The sequence below is a fragment of the Colossoma macropomum genome, unplaced genomic scaffold (assembly GCF_904425465.1).
Source record: "Colossoma macropomum unplaced genomic scaffold, Colossoma_macropomum, whole genome shotgun sequence".
Classification (NCBI taxonomy): domain Eukaryota; kingdom Metazoa; phylum Chordata; class Actinopteri; order Characiformes; family Serrasalmidae; genus Colossoma; species Colossoma macropomum.
In genome coordinates, this window is record NW_023494785.1 from 32083750 (window position 1) to 32096356 (window position 12607).

The following is a 12607-nucleotide window of genomic DNA, read 5'->3' on the forward strand; positions in this document are numbered from 1 at the left end:
GCGTATCTTTGCCCTCCTCTAGACCACACATTACAGACGTGTGGTGAGCTCAGCAATAAGTGCTGTGCAAAGGAGAAAATGATATGCAAAGCGATTTATCTAGGCACTTAACATTTATTTATAACATTAGAGTAAATACAAATAAATAAATAAACATTTCTAAAGCTCTCCTCAAGGAAGCCGGAAGATGCCTGCTTTAGCTCATCAGTCCTTCAATAAAGTAAATCAGGTGTGTTGTTAATGGAATCCATCTCTTTGCCCATTTCTCCTGTTCTTGTATTCTCCTAACGAAGACATTACTCATTTTCCTGAAAAGAAGAATTTCTTTTCTTACATGTTCAATGTATTTATATTTATTTGTATTTGTTCTAATGTTATATTGTTTTTTTCCTGGTAAATACATCCCTATTAAAAAAAACAAAAAAAAACAAGATAAATAGTTTTAAATAATTTTCATGGCTGCCTAAGACTCTTGCACAGCACTGTATGGGGTACCTCAGATGACTAAACCCTTCTACTCACTTAATTTATTTATTGTTTTATAGCAGTAATATAAAACTACTCCACAAATCATTCTAGTGTGTGTGCGAGAAACCTGTAAAGTAAAGCCTGCTCACTGTGTGATTACAGCGTCATCCTGCACGGAACGCTGCAAACTGTGCGAGTGCACTTATCAGATTATTTAATAAAGATAAATATTTTTTGGCAAAAAATAGATTTTTGCTGAAAAACAGAGCCATGCAAGCAAGTGGTGACGTTTTGTCTGGGGGAACTATTAAATGCTGCTTTTTAATGGTTGTTTTTAGCCGTATGTCGTAGCAGTGGGCACACTCTTAGATTTTGGACAAAAATGTTTTTTCTAGCAGGAAAGATACCACAATCACCTTGTTTGAACATGCATGGCTGATGCACATGGACGTCAGGGGCAGTGGTGTGAGTTAACCTTAGCATGATGTGCCAGCTCTGCATTCTGCAGACTCTCAGAGAAAGGAGGTTTTGCTTTTGGGAAGACTTAAGCAGGCAGTCCTCTCGTTTCGCTATCACTTCCCTATCCCACCCCGCACATTCTGACTGGTGGGACAAAGTACAGACATCTACTTCTTTAACATGCTTAAACTTTCGCCATCATATTCAGATTGAAATACACCCAGCCATGTTATTAAAAATCCCCAACCATAGGTGGGTAGTAACAGGTTCCATTCACTCAGTTACATGTACTTTCCAGAGTATTTTAATGCTAATACTTTTACTTCAACTCATGTTTACCTATAAAGAAAGAAGTCTACTAGTTATGTTTAAGCATATACATAACCATATAGCTCCTAATTCCTATTCATTCTGTTGCTATTAGCAACTGGACTGGTCACACCTCTGATTTTTCATTTTATTTTAGACCAAGTGTGTATCAAAAAGAGAAGAATGTCAGTTTCTGTGCTGACAGATGCTGGATTTGATATTCTTTTTTTGTACTTCTGTTTTTTCAGACAGGCGAATTTATCTTTACTGAAGTCATTCTTTCACTCAAGTAACGTAACTTTGACTGGAGCCTGGGTGTAGGCTGCTCTGCCCATTGCCCAGTTGAAATTGTGCTTCAACAGATGGTCTACAGTCTATAATTATACACCAGTTTAGTTAACCTGTAAGGTAGGTGGACCTCATTAAGTATAGTTATGAGTGGGAGAACAAGACGGGGGTTTCTAATGAAGTGGAATGTGAGTGCAGCTACCAGGTGTGTGGTAAAACTGTGAACTCAAAATGCCACCTCAGCTATCTGGAATACAACGTAGGCTGAGTGACAGAAATCAGTCAGACAAAACAAACCATATTTGAGTCTACATTGCCACAAGACATTCTTGTCTGAAGTTTGTGGCGTTGTTATCTATACCATCATGTCATAGTGAAGTTAATTTTTGGGTAAGGGTTTCAGTGCATGGGAAAACATTGTAAAAAGTGTGCACAAACAGCTTCAACCTGTTTCTGTGGTGTCGACGGTGAAGGGGCTGCGGTTGAGAGTCTGACCCAGATTCACACTTCATAGCCTGATACCAGTTTTTGGCTTTGAATGGAGAAAAAAACACGCTGGATATACATGCACAACCAAATCTACTGCACAGCATACTTGGATAATGTATGTCCTAATTTATTCTAAACAATCTAAATTCCTTTACTCTTTCCTTTAATAACTGGTTGTATTGTGAACATGTACAACACTTGGTTTGTGTTGCTTAAAAAGTCAGGATCGCAACTGCATATTTTTATATTTAGTTTTATTTACAAAGCGTTTACATATTTTTCACTCAGCCACCCTTTAAACTCCCCTCACTTCAGGAGATGCAGTCCTAGAAAAAGCATTTCAGTTACAGTATTACATGAGAACATAAGTATGATGAACATTTCACAAAGAGACATATAACAGTATTCTGATGCTGCATTACAACAGGTTTTGTTTGTACAGAGATATAGAAATATAACACACAGAGCTCATCTGAAGCCACGTAAAATGAAAGCACATACATTTACAGTGATACCTGATTTGTGATATGAGATATTGGATTGGATCTTTGAGAGCTCTTGTTTAAATATGAGTAGAACGCTCCTCCACACTAGTTGTCTGTGAATAAACTGACCCTGTGGCCTGGGTCAGGTAGTCTTTCATGAACTTCAGCTTGACGCATGGTGTGTGGCGCAGGAGCCTTTTGAGGTGCCTCTTAAACTTCTCTCCCACAAACACGTAGAGAAAGGGATTCAGGCAACTGTGTGAGTACGCCATGGCTTCAGTGATCTGTAGGATCACCTGAATCCTGCTGCTGCTCTTGCAATCTGTAGCTATGACTCTCTTCAATTCCAGGCCTTTGAGGAACGCTGCAATGTTGTATGGTGTCCAGCAACAGAAGAAGACCACCACGACCACAATGACAAGGCGCACAGCATGCCTCCTGGATGCCCGAACAGTGAGGAGCCTCCGCAGCACCATTGAGTAGCAGAATCCCACAATGCTTAGTGGAACAAGCAGGCCCAAAACATTCATTTTAAAAAGGCCAATGACTTTTGAGTTATGGTCTTTTTCATGGTTTGGATATGCACTGCAAAGTTTGTCTCCATTGATTTCTTCAACCCCAAGTTCATACAGCTCGGGGAAAGATGACGCAACAGCTATGATCCAGATAACTACACTGGCCGAAATCCCATACGCCTTGTTTCTGACCCTCAGAGCAAGCACAGCATGGACCACAGCCAAGTATCTGTCAATGCTCATCAGCACAATGAAGAAGATGCCACCGTAGAACCCGACATAGTAAATGCCGAGGACCATGTTGCACATGGGTTCCCCAAAAATCCAGCTGTGGTTAGCATAATGGGCCAGAAAGGGAAGAGTGCAGACCAGGAGCAGGTCAGCTAGGGCCAGGTTCAGAAGGCACACATCGGTCATGCTTTTCAGCTGAGCACCCACCTTGATGACCCACACTACGAGCACATTGCCAAGGAAGCCCACCACAAAGAACAGGGAATAGAGCACTGGTAGGAAACGGTTTCCGTGGCCTCCGTAATCACAGGGTACGTGGTCAAGCAGGTCATCAAGACTGTAGTAATATGAGTAGTCATATAGTTCAGTGCTGGAAACATTGAAGAGAAAATTATTGACGGATTGCACAAGCACATTAGAAGGGTTACCACAAAGATAACTCCTTATTATTAATATATATTTTCAAATTTCTTCTCAAGGCTTTGTTGATCAAATTTCATGATGATAAACATATTTTTAAAACTTTTAAAAAGAGTTTATCTGCTGACTGAGTTTGATGAAAAAAAGCAAATTTTACACCTCACCTTGATAAAGAAGCATTGAGGGAATCATTTGTCTTTATCACCTCACTAGTATTCAGTGATAAGGTGGTAATGAGACTGGAAATTACACTGCAGGTGTGAAAGGAGTACATAAAAAAATTACAGTTACATTTTACACAAAGTGACATTCATTTGAAAGATCTAGCCTCTTTAAATACAAGTGCAGAACAGAGCTTCTCTGAAAGTGTATTTTACTTTACTGTGTTATAGCACGCCTCAAATTAGATATAAGTCGAGGTTCTCACCTGGCTGTTGACATTTCCCAATGAGTACTGGTTACATTCTCCATCGCTGATGTTTGATCAAACACTGAACAGTCTTACTTGTACTGACAATACAGAAAAAAAAAGAAAAAAGCATAAATGTCATAAGGCAGTCGTCTGTAGCCAGCCATCTGTGCTGGGTAAACCACATCTGACGTACATCACTGCTATTCTGAATAACATAGTTTTTGTACCATTTGCTAACCTTTGTGACCAAATGTGAATTCCAAAAATTACTCCGAAAAAAATTAAACTGCTTTCTGTAGCACCTTGTAAGAAGGTCTTAGTTATTCAGGTGAATAGTTAAAACATTTTTTCCACAGAAGAGCAAGACAGGTCAGAAAAAAACGTACAATAAAAGCACAGTGCTTGCAGTAAACAAAATCTCCCTTGTCTGTAATAAATAATTCAAATGTTAAGTTATTCAAAGATTCCCATGTGGGGACAACGCCAGAGAGAAAACAACACCAAATACTCACAAAACTGGATGATGGACCTGGCCCGTGGGGCTAAAAGCCAAAACTGAGATGAGATATTATAGGTGTTTGAGGTCTTGGTATTCACACTTCCTCTGGTGAGGAGTGAGGGGGCTCTGAGCATGTTGCATGTAAAAAAGTTTGAGATGAGCATAGCAATCACATGATTGGCTCACACCAAATTCATGTAACTAAGAAGCAAAGCTAACAGCTAATGCTGTGTCGTAGAAAACGTAACCACTCAGGTTTGCTACAACAGCTTCTGGGCAATAATGTTCATCTTGTGGTTATGTTTGCACACACCTAGACTTTTGGCAGTTTTGAGTATGCAAGGTATTGACTTCTCTACAAAACTTGCATGTGCATGCAAATGCTGATGAAGGCTTCTGGATTCGCACAAACTTTTGAAAGTTCGGAAAGGTCTTATGATGACAAAAGAAAAGGTTTAGTAATAACATTTCTGAATGCAATTGACAAAATCCCCAAATATCTTCCTAGTTACTGCTTATGTGCGTTCATCTATCAACCTTTTCAGCAGATGTGAAACTCCTCATGATCTCCAAAAAAGCACTGTTATTTGAAAAATATACTGTTTAATGACTTTAAATATCTGTTATATTTCATTTTAATGAACATAATAGTCTTCATTCATGTGAACACAAAGTGGTCCTTCACCACTTTCTTTTATTTTTTTTTGGTTGTTTATGCCAACCAGATGAAACTCCTGATTTGATTTGGTGATGTCGTCGTGCATCTGTAAGACATGCTGTACAAGGCTAAACAGACAGCATCTTTTGACTAACTTTGTAAGCTGACCTGTGGGCTGAATTCAGTTCGCTAGGTTATGGAAAAAAATGGCTCTTTATTTAGTTGCCGTTGACTCAAAGCATGACTACTAGCATGCTAGCTGGCTTACATTAACCCTGTAGTATCAGGGCAAAGACTTCCTAGAAGCATTACTATAGATATAAAACTAGGACTACTAGGGAAACTAGGAAATGTTTTATTTTTACTTTACAGTACCAGTTCAAGTAAGGATATGTAACATTAGCTAATCCATTAAAAACTGCTGTTCATTGTATAGGATATCAGGGAGTGGCAGAGCACCTGAGCCAGTATGGAAGAGTGGTGCTTCATGTCTTTCAATCCGTGTATCTAAAAGAGCCATGAGAGACCTCATAATGTACACTTATCTTTCGCTATATGTACTCAGTGCTAGCTTCCAAAATTTCATCTCAGACTTTAGATCTTGGTCTTTTCATCATATCAACACACTAACCTACATTTGTCTTCCACTTTTAGAGATAAGATCAGATCAATAAAAAAAATCAGTAAAAAATGTCACTACAATTACTAGTATCACTAGTTTGTGCTGCACCACCGATGAACATGAGCCACGAGTCACGACTGGCTATAAGGTGCATTCATTATGATGGCATTTACAGTTTCAGTCTTGAACAAGCTGTGTGTTGTTGTGTTTTTGGTCCTGGACCTTCTGGTTGCTGCCTTGACCCAGGCTTGAACCTCTCTGTTATCTGTTTGCACTCACACTCAGATGAGGTGGTTTCAAACAATGAGATGAGAGGGTTTCTAAAAGTGGAAAAAAAAGCTGAAGGGTTGGTGGGCAGGGTTTGCAGTGCTTGCTTGCTTCTGTCTTCATTCACAGGAAATCCAAAGAAACAAAGTGTCACAGCTTCTGTATATTTTATAGCCAACCTGAAATCAAAATGGACCTTTTTTTCCTGCTGAGTTCACGTCCCTGGTCATATTATGCACGGTTCAGCATTCCATTTAAAAAAATCCTGTTTTCCTGTATTATTTAATTGAAGTTTAATGCCTTTTGCATGCCTTAAAAATATTTTCAGATTTTTGTTCACCATGAACCAGTATATAACCAATAATAACGTATTTTACCTCCTCCTGCCTCCACCCTAAATATGATCAAGCTGAAACACTCAGCTAGTTCAGACCCCCACATAACTTGTTTCACCTGGAAATATGCTGTTCAGAAAAAAAAAATGCATTAGGATTTTTCATATTTGCTGACTTTAATGAAGTTGGCTTGGTACTTGAGGAAAACTAGTGTGTCTTGAGACAGCTTGTACTTGTTTAATAGTCTTTACATAAACAGTGTCTGATATCTTCTACTTTGTCAGTTCTATCTGCAAAACCCTGTGTACACATTTCTGCATGCCTGTTTTTTCATCTGGCTGATGGCAAACATGATTGCACGCAGATGCTGGTTCTGCACAGTGTGACTGAGCCTCACAGAGCAAGAAGTTTAGGAATTTCATGGCATTGCATCTTTAAAAGTGAGTTTAGTTTGAAGCACTTAGCTTTTAAGAGAGATATCCATGCAAGTTTGCAACACATTTGTTTCCCACTCCCTAAAACAGTGGATGTTAGGATGTAAGATTGTGACTCAAGTCAGATGTAAGTCAGTTATAACACAGAGGAATGGAGCTCTGTGTTTTCACACCAGCAAATATTTAACTGATCAATATGATATCATGGCAATATGCTTTGAATCCTACAGCCTTGCTGGTGTTGTTTTTCTTAGTTGTGTACATCTCAGCAGTCAGAGTTTAATTTAACTTGGTGATGTCATCTTAGTTGGGTTATACACTTTGCCTGTCATGAGTGGGAGCATATAGGTTATAGGTTATTAGGAAGTTGCATTGTTGGTTGGGTTTAAGTTAAGCCTGCTGTAACGCTGCACAAACACAAGAAGACGCTTGCGGATCTTAAAAATGGAAGTCTGTTTAATGAGAGAGTTGTCAGTACGTAAGTCCAAGTAAAACACAATCTCAGGGTAAATCCAATATCGTAGTCCAAAAACCAAACAGGGGTCAAAAACCGGAATAACCAAAACATACAGGCAACCAGAGCAAAAGGGCAAATCCAAAAGAGCAAAATCCAGAAAGCAGGCAAAAGGTTCAAGGCACAAGTCAAACAATCAGAAAAATACCACTCAGTAGTCCAAGAAATTGGCAATGCCTCACAAAGAGCAGAACAGACCAGGGACTATTTAAGCTCTTAGACAAACACAAGCACAGGTGAATTGAAATAGAAATCAGGTGACCGAGAACGAGGCAGTTGCATGTGATTGGAGGAATTGGTCATGTCATCGGGACTGGAATTATGGGAAATGCAGTCCTGGAGCGTGCTAGGCAAGGGAGGAGAACCCGGAAGCGTGACACCTGCATTATTATTGGTTTGTGTATAGTCCTGCTTTTTTGTCTTTTGTCTCGATGTGGACTTGTCTTCAGTCTTTTATATTATAAACACCAATATGCAAAGCCAGAATTCTCAGCTACATAGATTTTTAGTTTTTTTATTGCCATACAGTGACATATGTCTATGCTCCACTATCTACTAGCATTTATCATTTAGATTACATTCATTGTTATCAGAGGTAGAGTAGCCTAAATATTTTTTTTTGTCTCAGTGAAATAATGACTGCAGTGAATGGAAAAGCACAAAACACCGTCGAAGTACAAGTAGAAGTACAAGGTTGCAGAAAAAAAAACTACTGAATTACTTCATAACTTTTAAAACAGCAGCATAACTTCTTCAGTACCTCTAGCATCTACTAGTATAGGAACAGAAAATTGTTAGGCTCTGATTTTCTGTTTGTGAGGTGTGACCACTCACAAAGCAGTACAGGTGATGTTACTAACAGAACAGAATGAAAATAAATTCAAAATAGTAGCCCTCTGAGTTCATGACATTTTTCTTGAAACAGTCATGTGGAAACTTCTATTTAATTCATAGGATTTTGCAAAAATCGTATAGCTTTTTCAAGTTTGGCCCTTTTCATAATTTTTGCGACTTTGTATGTGTGTTCTAAGCCTCACAAAATGCTTATTTTTTACTGGATTGGGTTGAAATTTGTACTGAACATCCAAAAACCCTATAAATAATTTGCAACATGTATTCGTATAAATAGCTATTGCTAAATGTTCCACAGTGCTCAAATAAATATTTTTTAACCAAACAAAGAATCCTTAATATTAAAAATAAAGATCTCCACTAGTTTTCACCACCTTGTTACCAGATTTTGATTCTGTGTAGTATTAACGTAGTTAACTTACTAATTAATTAATTTGTTTGGTCCTACAAGTTATTTGGTCCCGCATAAAAAATTGACTGCCACACATCTTGCTTAACATAGCTGCACAGCGGAAAACTCACTTTTTAAGTAATTATGACTGTATATTTTCCCCAAGAAGTTTTTGCTTGAAAACCTTTTCCCTGTTCCCTGCTCCCTATATAGTGCTCTAAGTAGGAATTTACATACTGGCTTCTGCCTTCCAACAGTGCATAATATAACCAAAAAAATAGTCATTTGGGATTCAGCCACATCCACACTCCATAAATAGAGCTCTATTTGGCTGTAGAACCAAAAATTGTAACACTCCAGGTATATCTCAAATGGCTCCAAATTCCCTAAATTGTGTGTCATGTAAGTTTTGAAATTCCTCATTGACTATTTTTTAGCTATATTATACACTGTTGGGTTACAAGAGCCAGTATTTAAGTTCTGCGTGGGAAGAGGTGTTCCGTTGGGTTGGTGCTAAATAAGACTTGCAGTGGTAATTTTGTGACCTAAAATTACTTATAAAGCAACGGCTTTTGCATTAAACAGTGTTATGTAATGATATGTTCATTATTATACAACAAAAAGTTCATGAAATGATTGCAGTATACAGTGATGGATGACCAAATGTTCTTCCCTGTGATAAAATCACGGTACGCACAGCCTCTCATAGCTTATTGCATAAATAAAGCTATATATGTACGGAAAATATTCTTGCATACTTTAACTGTCGCGTAGCAAAAATAAGACTGTGTATATATATATATATACAATCATAAGGAACCCTATATTTAGTATTTAAAAAGTAAACCTACTTTATTAATAAAAACCTTTGTTTACACTGTGGTTTAGTCAAGTGTTGGCTTAATAATGCATGTGACCATGCTACTTTTAAAAAGCACTGCAATTATTATGCTATTCATTTTGTTGTCATATTGTCATCGCATGGAGCCATTTGAGATTTAGCCAGAGTTTTTAAATCCTAGTTTCTTTAGCCAAATAGTGCACTGTTTGTGGAGTGTGGATGTGGCTGAATCCCAAATGACATGTGGATTATCAATGGGTTCTCTAGATGGTACAGTCTTGCTACAGCACATGTGACTGGATGCTGCTGGGGATCATTCAGTCAATGACATCACAGCATTCATTGTCTTAATAAGAAACAAGCCAGTAGTGAAGATTACAGTGTCACTTACTAGTGATTTTAACAATCTGCTCGAGTTTTGTGTTTAGTAGTAGCATGGCATATCTAGGAGTCCACAGATCTGCAGATAGCAAGCTACTGCTGACGGCTGCTTTGAGTTTAGATGATTTTATTCAGGTGAGCTCAAGATCGACACTCACTGTGCCTGCCTTCACATTAAGAATAAAGCTTAATGTCCTGATATGATCTCCAGTGTTTAATCTCAGTTTCACGTAATTAGTGAGGTTAAACACAATACTATCTTTTTACTGTATTTAACCCTTTAAATGGCCAATATCTGCTGGCAGGTCCAAACTTCAATTACACACTATATACCCTAGAAACTGCATTGTAGTCCATGTAGTCAGTGAGTTAATAAGGATGTAATAAGCCTGGGAGTTTGACTTACTTTGACTAAATTGCTTGTTTTCGTTATCGTGTTATTACTAATCCACAGTGTCTTAGAGATATCAGCGGTATTGCGGGTGTTGTTTTACCTTCTGCTGGACTCTTTTTAGACTGCCCTCCGGAGACCGCTGTAGGATGTGCTGTGGTGTTGAAGATGGCTCTGGAGTTTTTCACAAGACACTATTGTGCGCAACCACATTCCAAAATCTTTCATAAATAGGAACAGTGCACTCCTCCCACAAAGCATTACATCACTACTTCTCGTTTTTGGACTATTTTGATTTAGGTTGGCTCTTTGAAACAAGCAGACTTTTTAGTTGTAACTATGGTGAACATTATGACTGCTGAAAGATGATAAGAAACTGATACTCCAAAGGAGATTAGTAGTAGTAGTACTCTTCTCTAAATTTGTCATGTAAGACACAAAAGAATGTGTTCCCACTTATCTTACTTGATAAGGTACTGAAGGAATAAATGAATGAATGAATGAATTAATAGATGACATGCTTTCAGTACCTGACGGTTCAGAATGTTCTCTTTATTTGGGGGAAAGGCAAATTGTGCTTCACTCTTTCGAAACAAAGCCTTTTACAATGGTCAGTCCACTCATTGCAGGTGAGTAAAAGTACAGGAACAGATGAAGTTCTAAGAGGTCCAAAATTGGAATTTAGTCTCTTATTAAATCAACTGTGTTACTTCTTTGTCTTTCTAGGATCTTACTTTAAATGAATGTAGCTTTTTTTACAGCAGTTTTCAGTTCTTCTTTCTAGGGACTTTTTGGCCAGTCTGTGCAAAATTAGATGTGTGATGGTACTGCGCAGCCTGTTGAAATCCAGCTTTTTTGACCAAGTAAGGACATAAATGAATCAACACTGATCTTATCATCTAATCTAAAAGATTTTATGATCTCATCTAAAAATATAACATGTTCTTAGATGATTGTATTGGACTGGTTTTAGGCTTACTTAACTTATCTCTAAACACAAAACCACATTTACTTTATTCGTTTTTTTTCCAACTTTTTTATAGTTTTACATATATTTTTTTTTAAATAATTTTTAAAAACTGAAAGCGGTGTTTTTATAAATCCACTTTGGTTTGTGTTTAAACTAAAGCAGTACAAATAACATATTTAATGTTTTGTCTTATCAACTTCATTACTTTTTTGTATATATATGTTCATTCTGAAATTTCTCCCTGCAACATGTTCCAAATAAGTAAGGTCAGGGGCAGTTTAAGACTAGGAATGTTGTTAAATGTTCGAAAAACATTTTAAAAGAACTGATGTAATCATGTATAAAAGGAGCATCCAGGAAAGGCCTAGTTCTTTACAAGCAAGAACAGTCAAGGGTTGCCACTTTAAAAAATACACTTAACGAGTGATTGCGAGTTTTTAGTTGTTTCTCATTCTAAGGTACATAATATCATTTCAAGATTTAGGGAGTCCAGAGAATTCTTTATGCATAAAGGACAAGGCTGAAAATCACACATGAATGCCTGTGACCTTCAATCCCTCAGAAGGCACTATTTTTAAAACCGGCATGCTTCTTTGATGGATGGGGTGATACTTTGACAAACCGTTGTCAATAAGCACTGTTTGTAGCTGCATCCACAAATGCAAGATAAGACTGCACTGTGCACAGCGGAAGCCATATGACAACCACGTCCAGATGCCGTGCTGACTTTGAGCTCATCTGAAATGGACTGATGCACAGTGGAAACATGTATTGTGGTTTTACGAGTCAATCTTTCAGATTGTTTATAGCAAAAAGAGGTTTGCATTTACATTTTATTGTTTTAATTTCTTTTTTGGCCAGATTTGCCTCCCGTACATGCCATGGGTAACTTGCATCTGTGAAGGCACCATTAATGCTGAAAGATATACACTCACCAAGCATGTTATTATGAACACTTGTACACCTACTCATTTCTGCAATTTTTGGTAACTCCAATAACCAGTCTAGACAATTGTGTTGAGCAGAAAAGCATTTCAGAATGCACAACACGTCGAACCTGGAGGCGGATGGGCTACAACAGCAGAAGACCATGTCAGGTTCCACTTTTGTCAGCCAAGAACAAAACACTGAGTCTGCAGTGGGCACAGGCTTACCAAAACTGGACAGTTGACAACTGAAAAACTGTAGCCTGGTCTGATGGATTTGGATTTCTGCCAAGGCACACAGATGGTACGGTCAGAATTTAATGCCAACAACATGAACCCATGGAGCCAACCTGCCTTGTGTCAACAGTCCAGGCTGGTGGAGGTGGTGTAGAAGTGTGAGGAATGTTTTCTTGGCACACTTTTCTTTGTTTGTTAATACCAATTAGTCAT

The 12607-nt window shown here is 38.0% G+C and overlaps 1 protein-coding gene across 2 annotated transcripts; it reads right to left on the minus strand.

Moving 5' to 3' along the window:
• Positions 1-2271: 2271 nt before the first annotated feature.
• On the minus strand, positions 2272-10632 carry cabz01093075.1 (C-C chemokine receptor type 5). 2 transcript variants are annotated; one of them, XM_036579676.1, is made up of 4 exons: positions 10365-10632; positions 4092-4174; positions 3829-3915; positions 2272-3614 (listed from the first exon to the last, which is right to left on the minus strand). In XM_036579676.1, exons 2-4 carry the CDS (start codon positions 4133-4135, stop codon positions 2576-2578), a joined length of 1170 nt encoding a protein of 389 aa, XP_036435569.1. In that variant the 5' UTR covers positions 4136-4174; positions 10365-10632; the 3' UTR covers positions 2272-2575. The 2 variants fall into 2 exon arrangements, with proteins under 2 accessions (XP_036435569.1, XP_036435561.1); XM_036579668.1 differs by lacking the exon at positions 10365-10632 and adding an exon at positions 4589-4696.
• Between the last annotated feature and the right edge of the window lie 1975 nt (positions 10633-12607).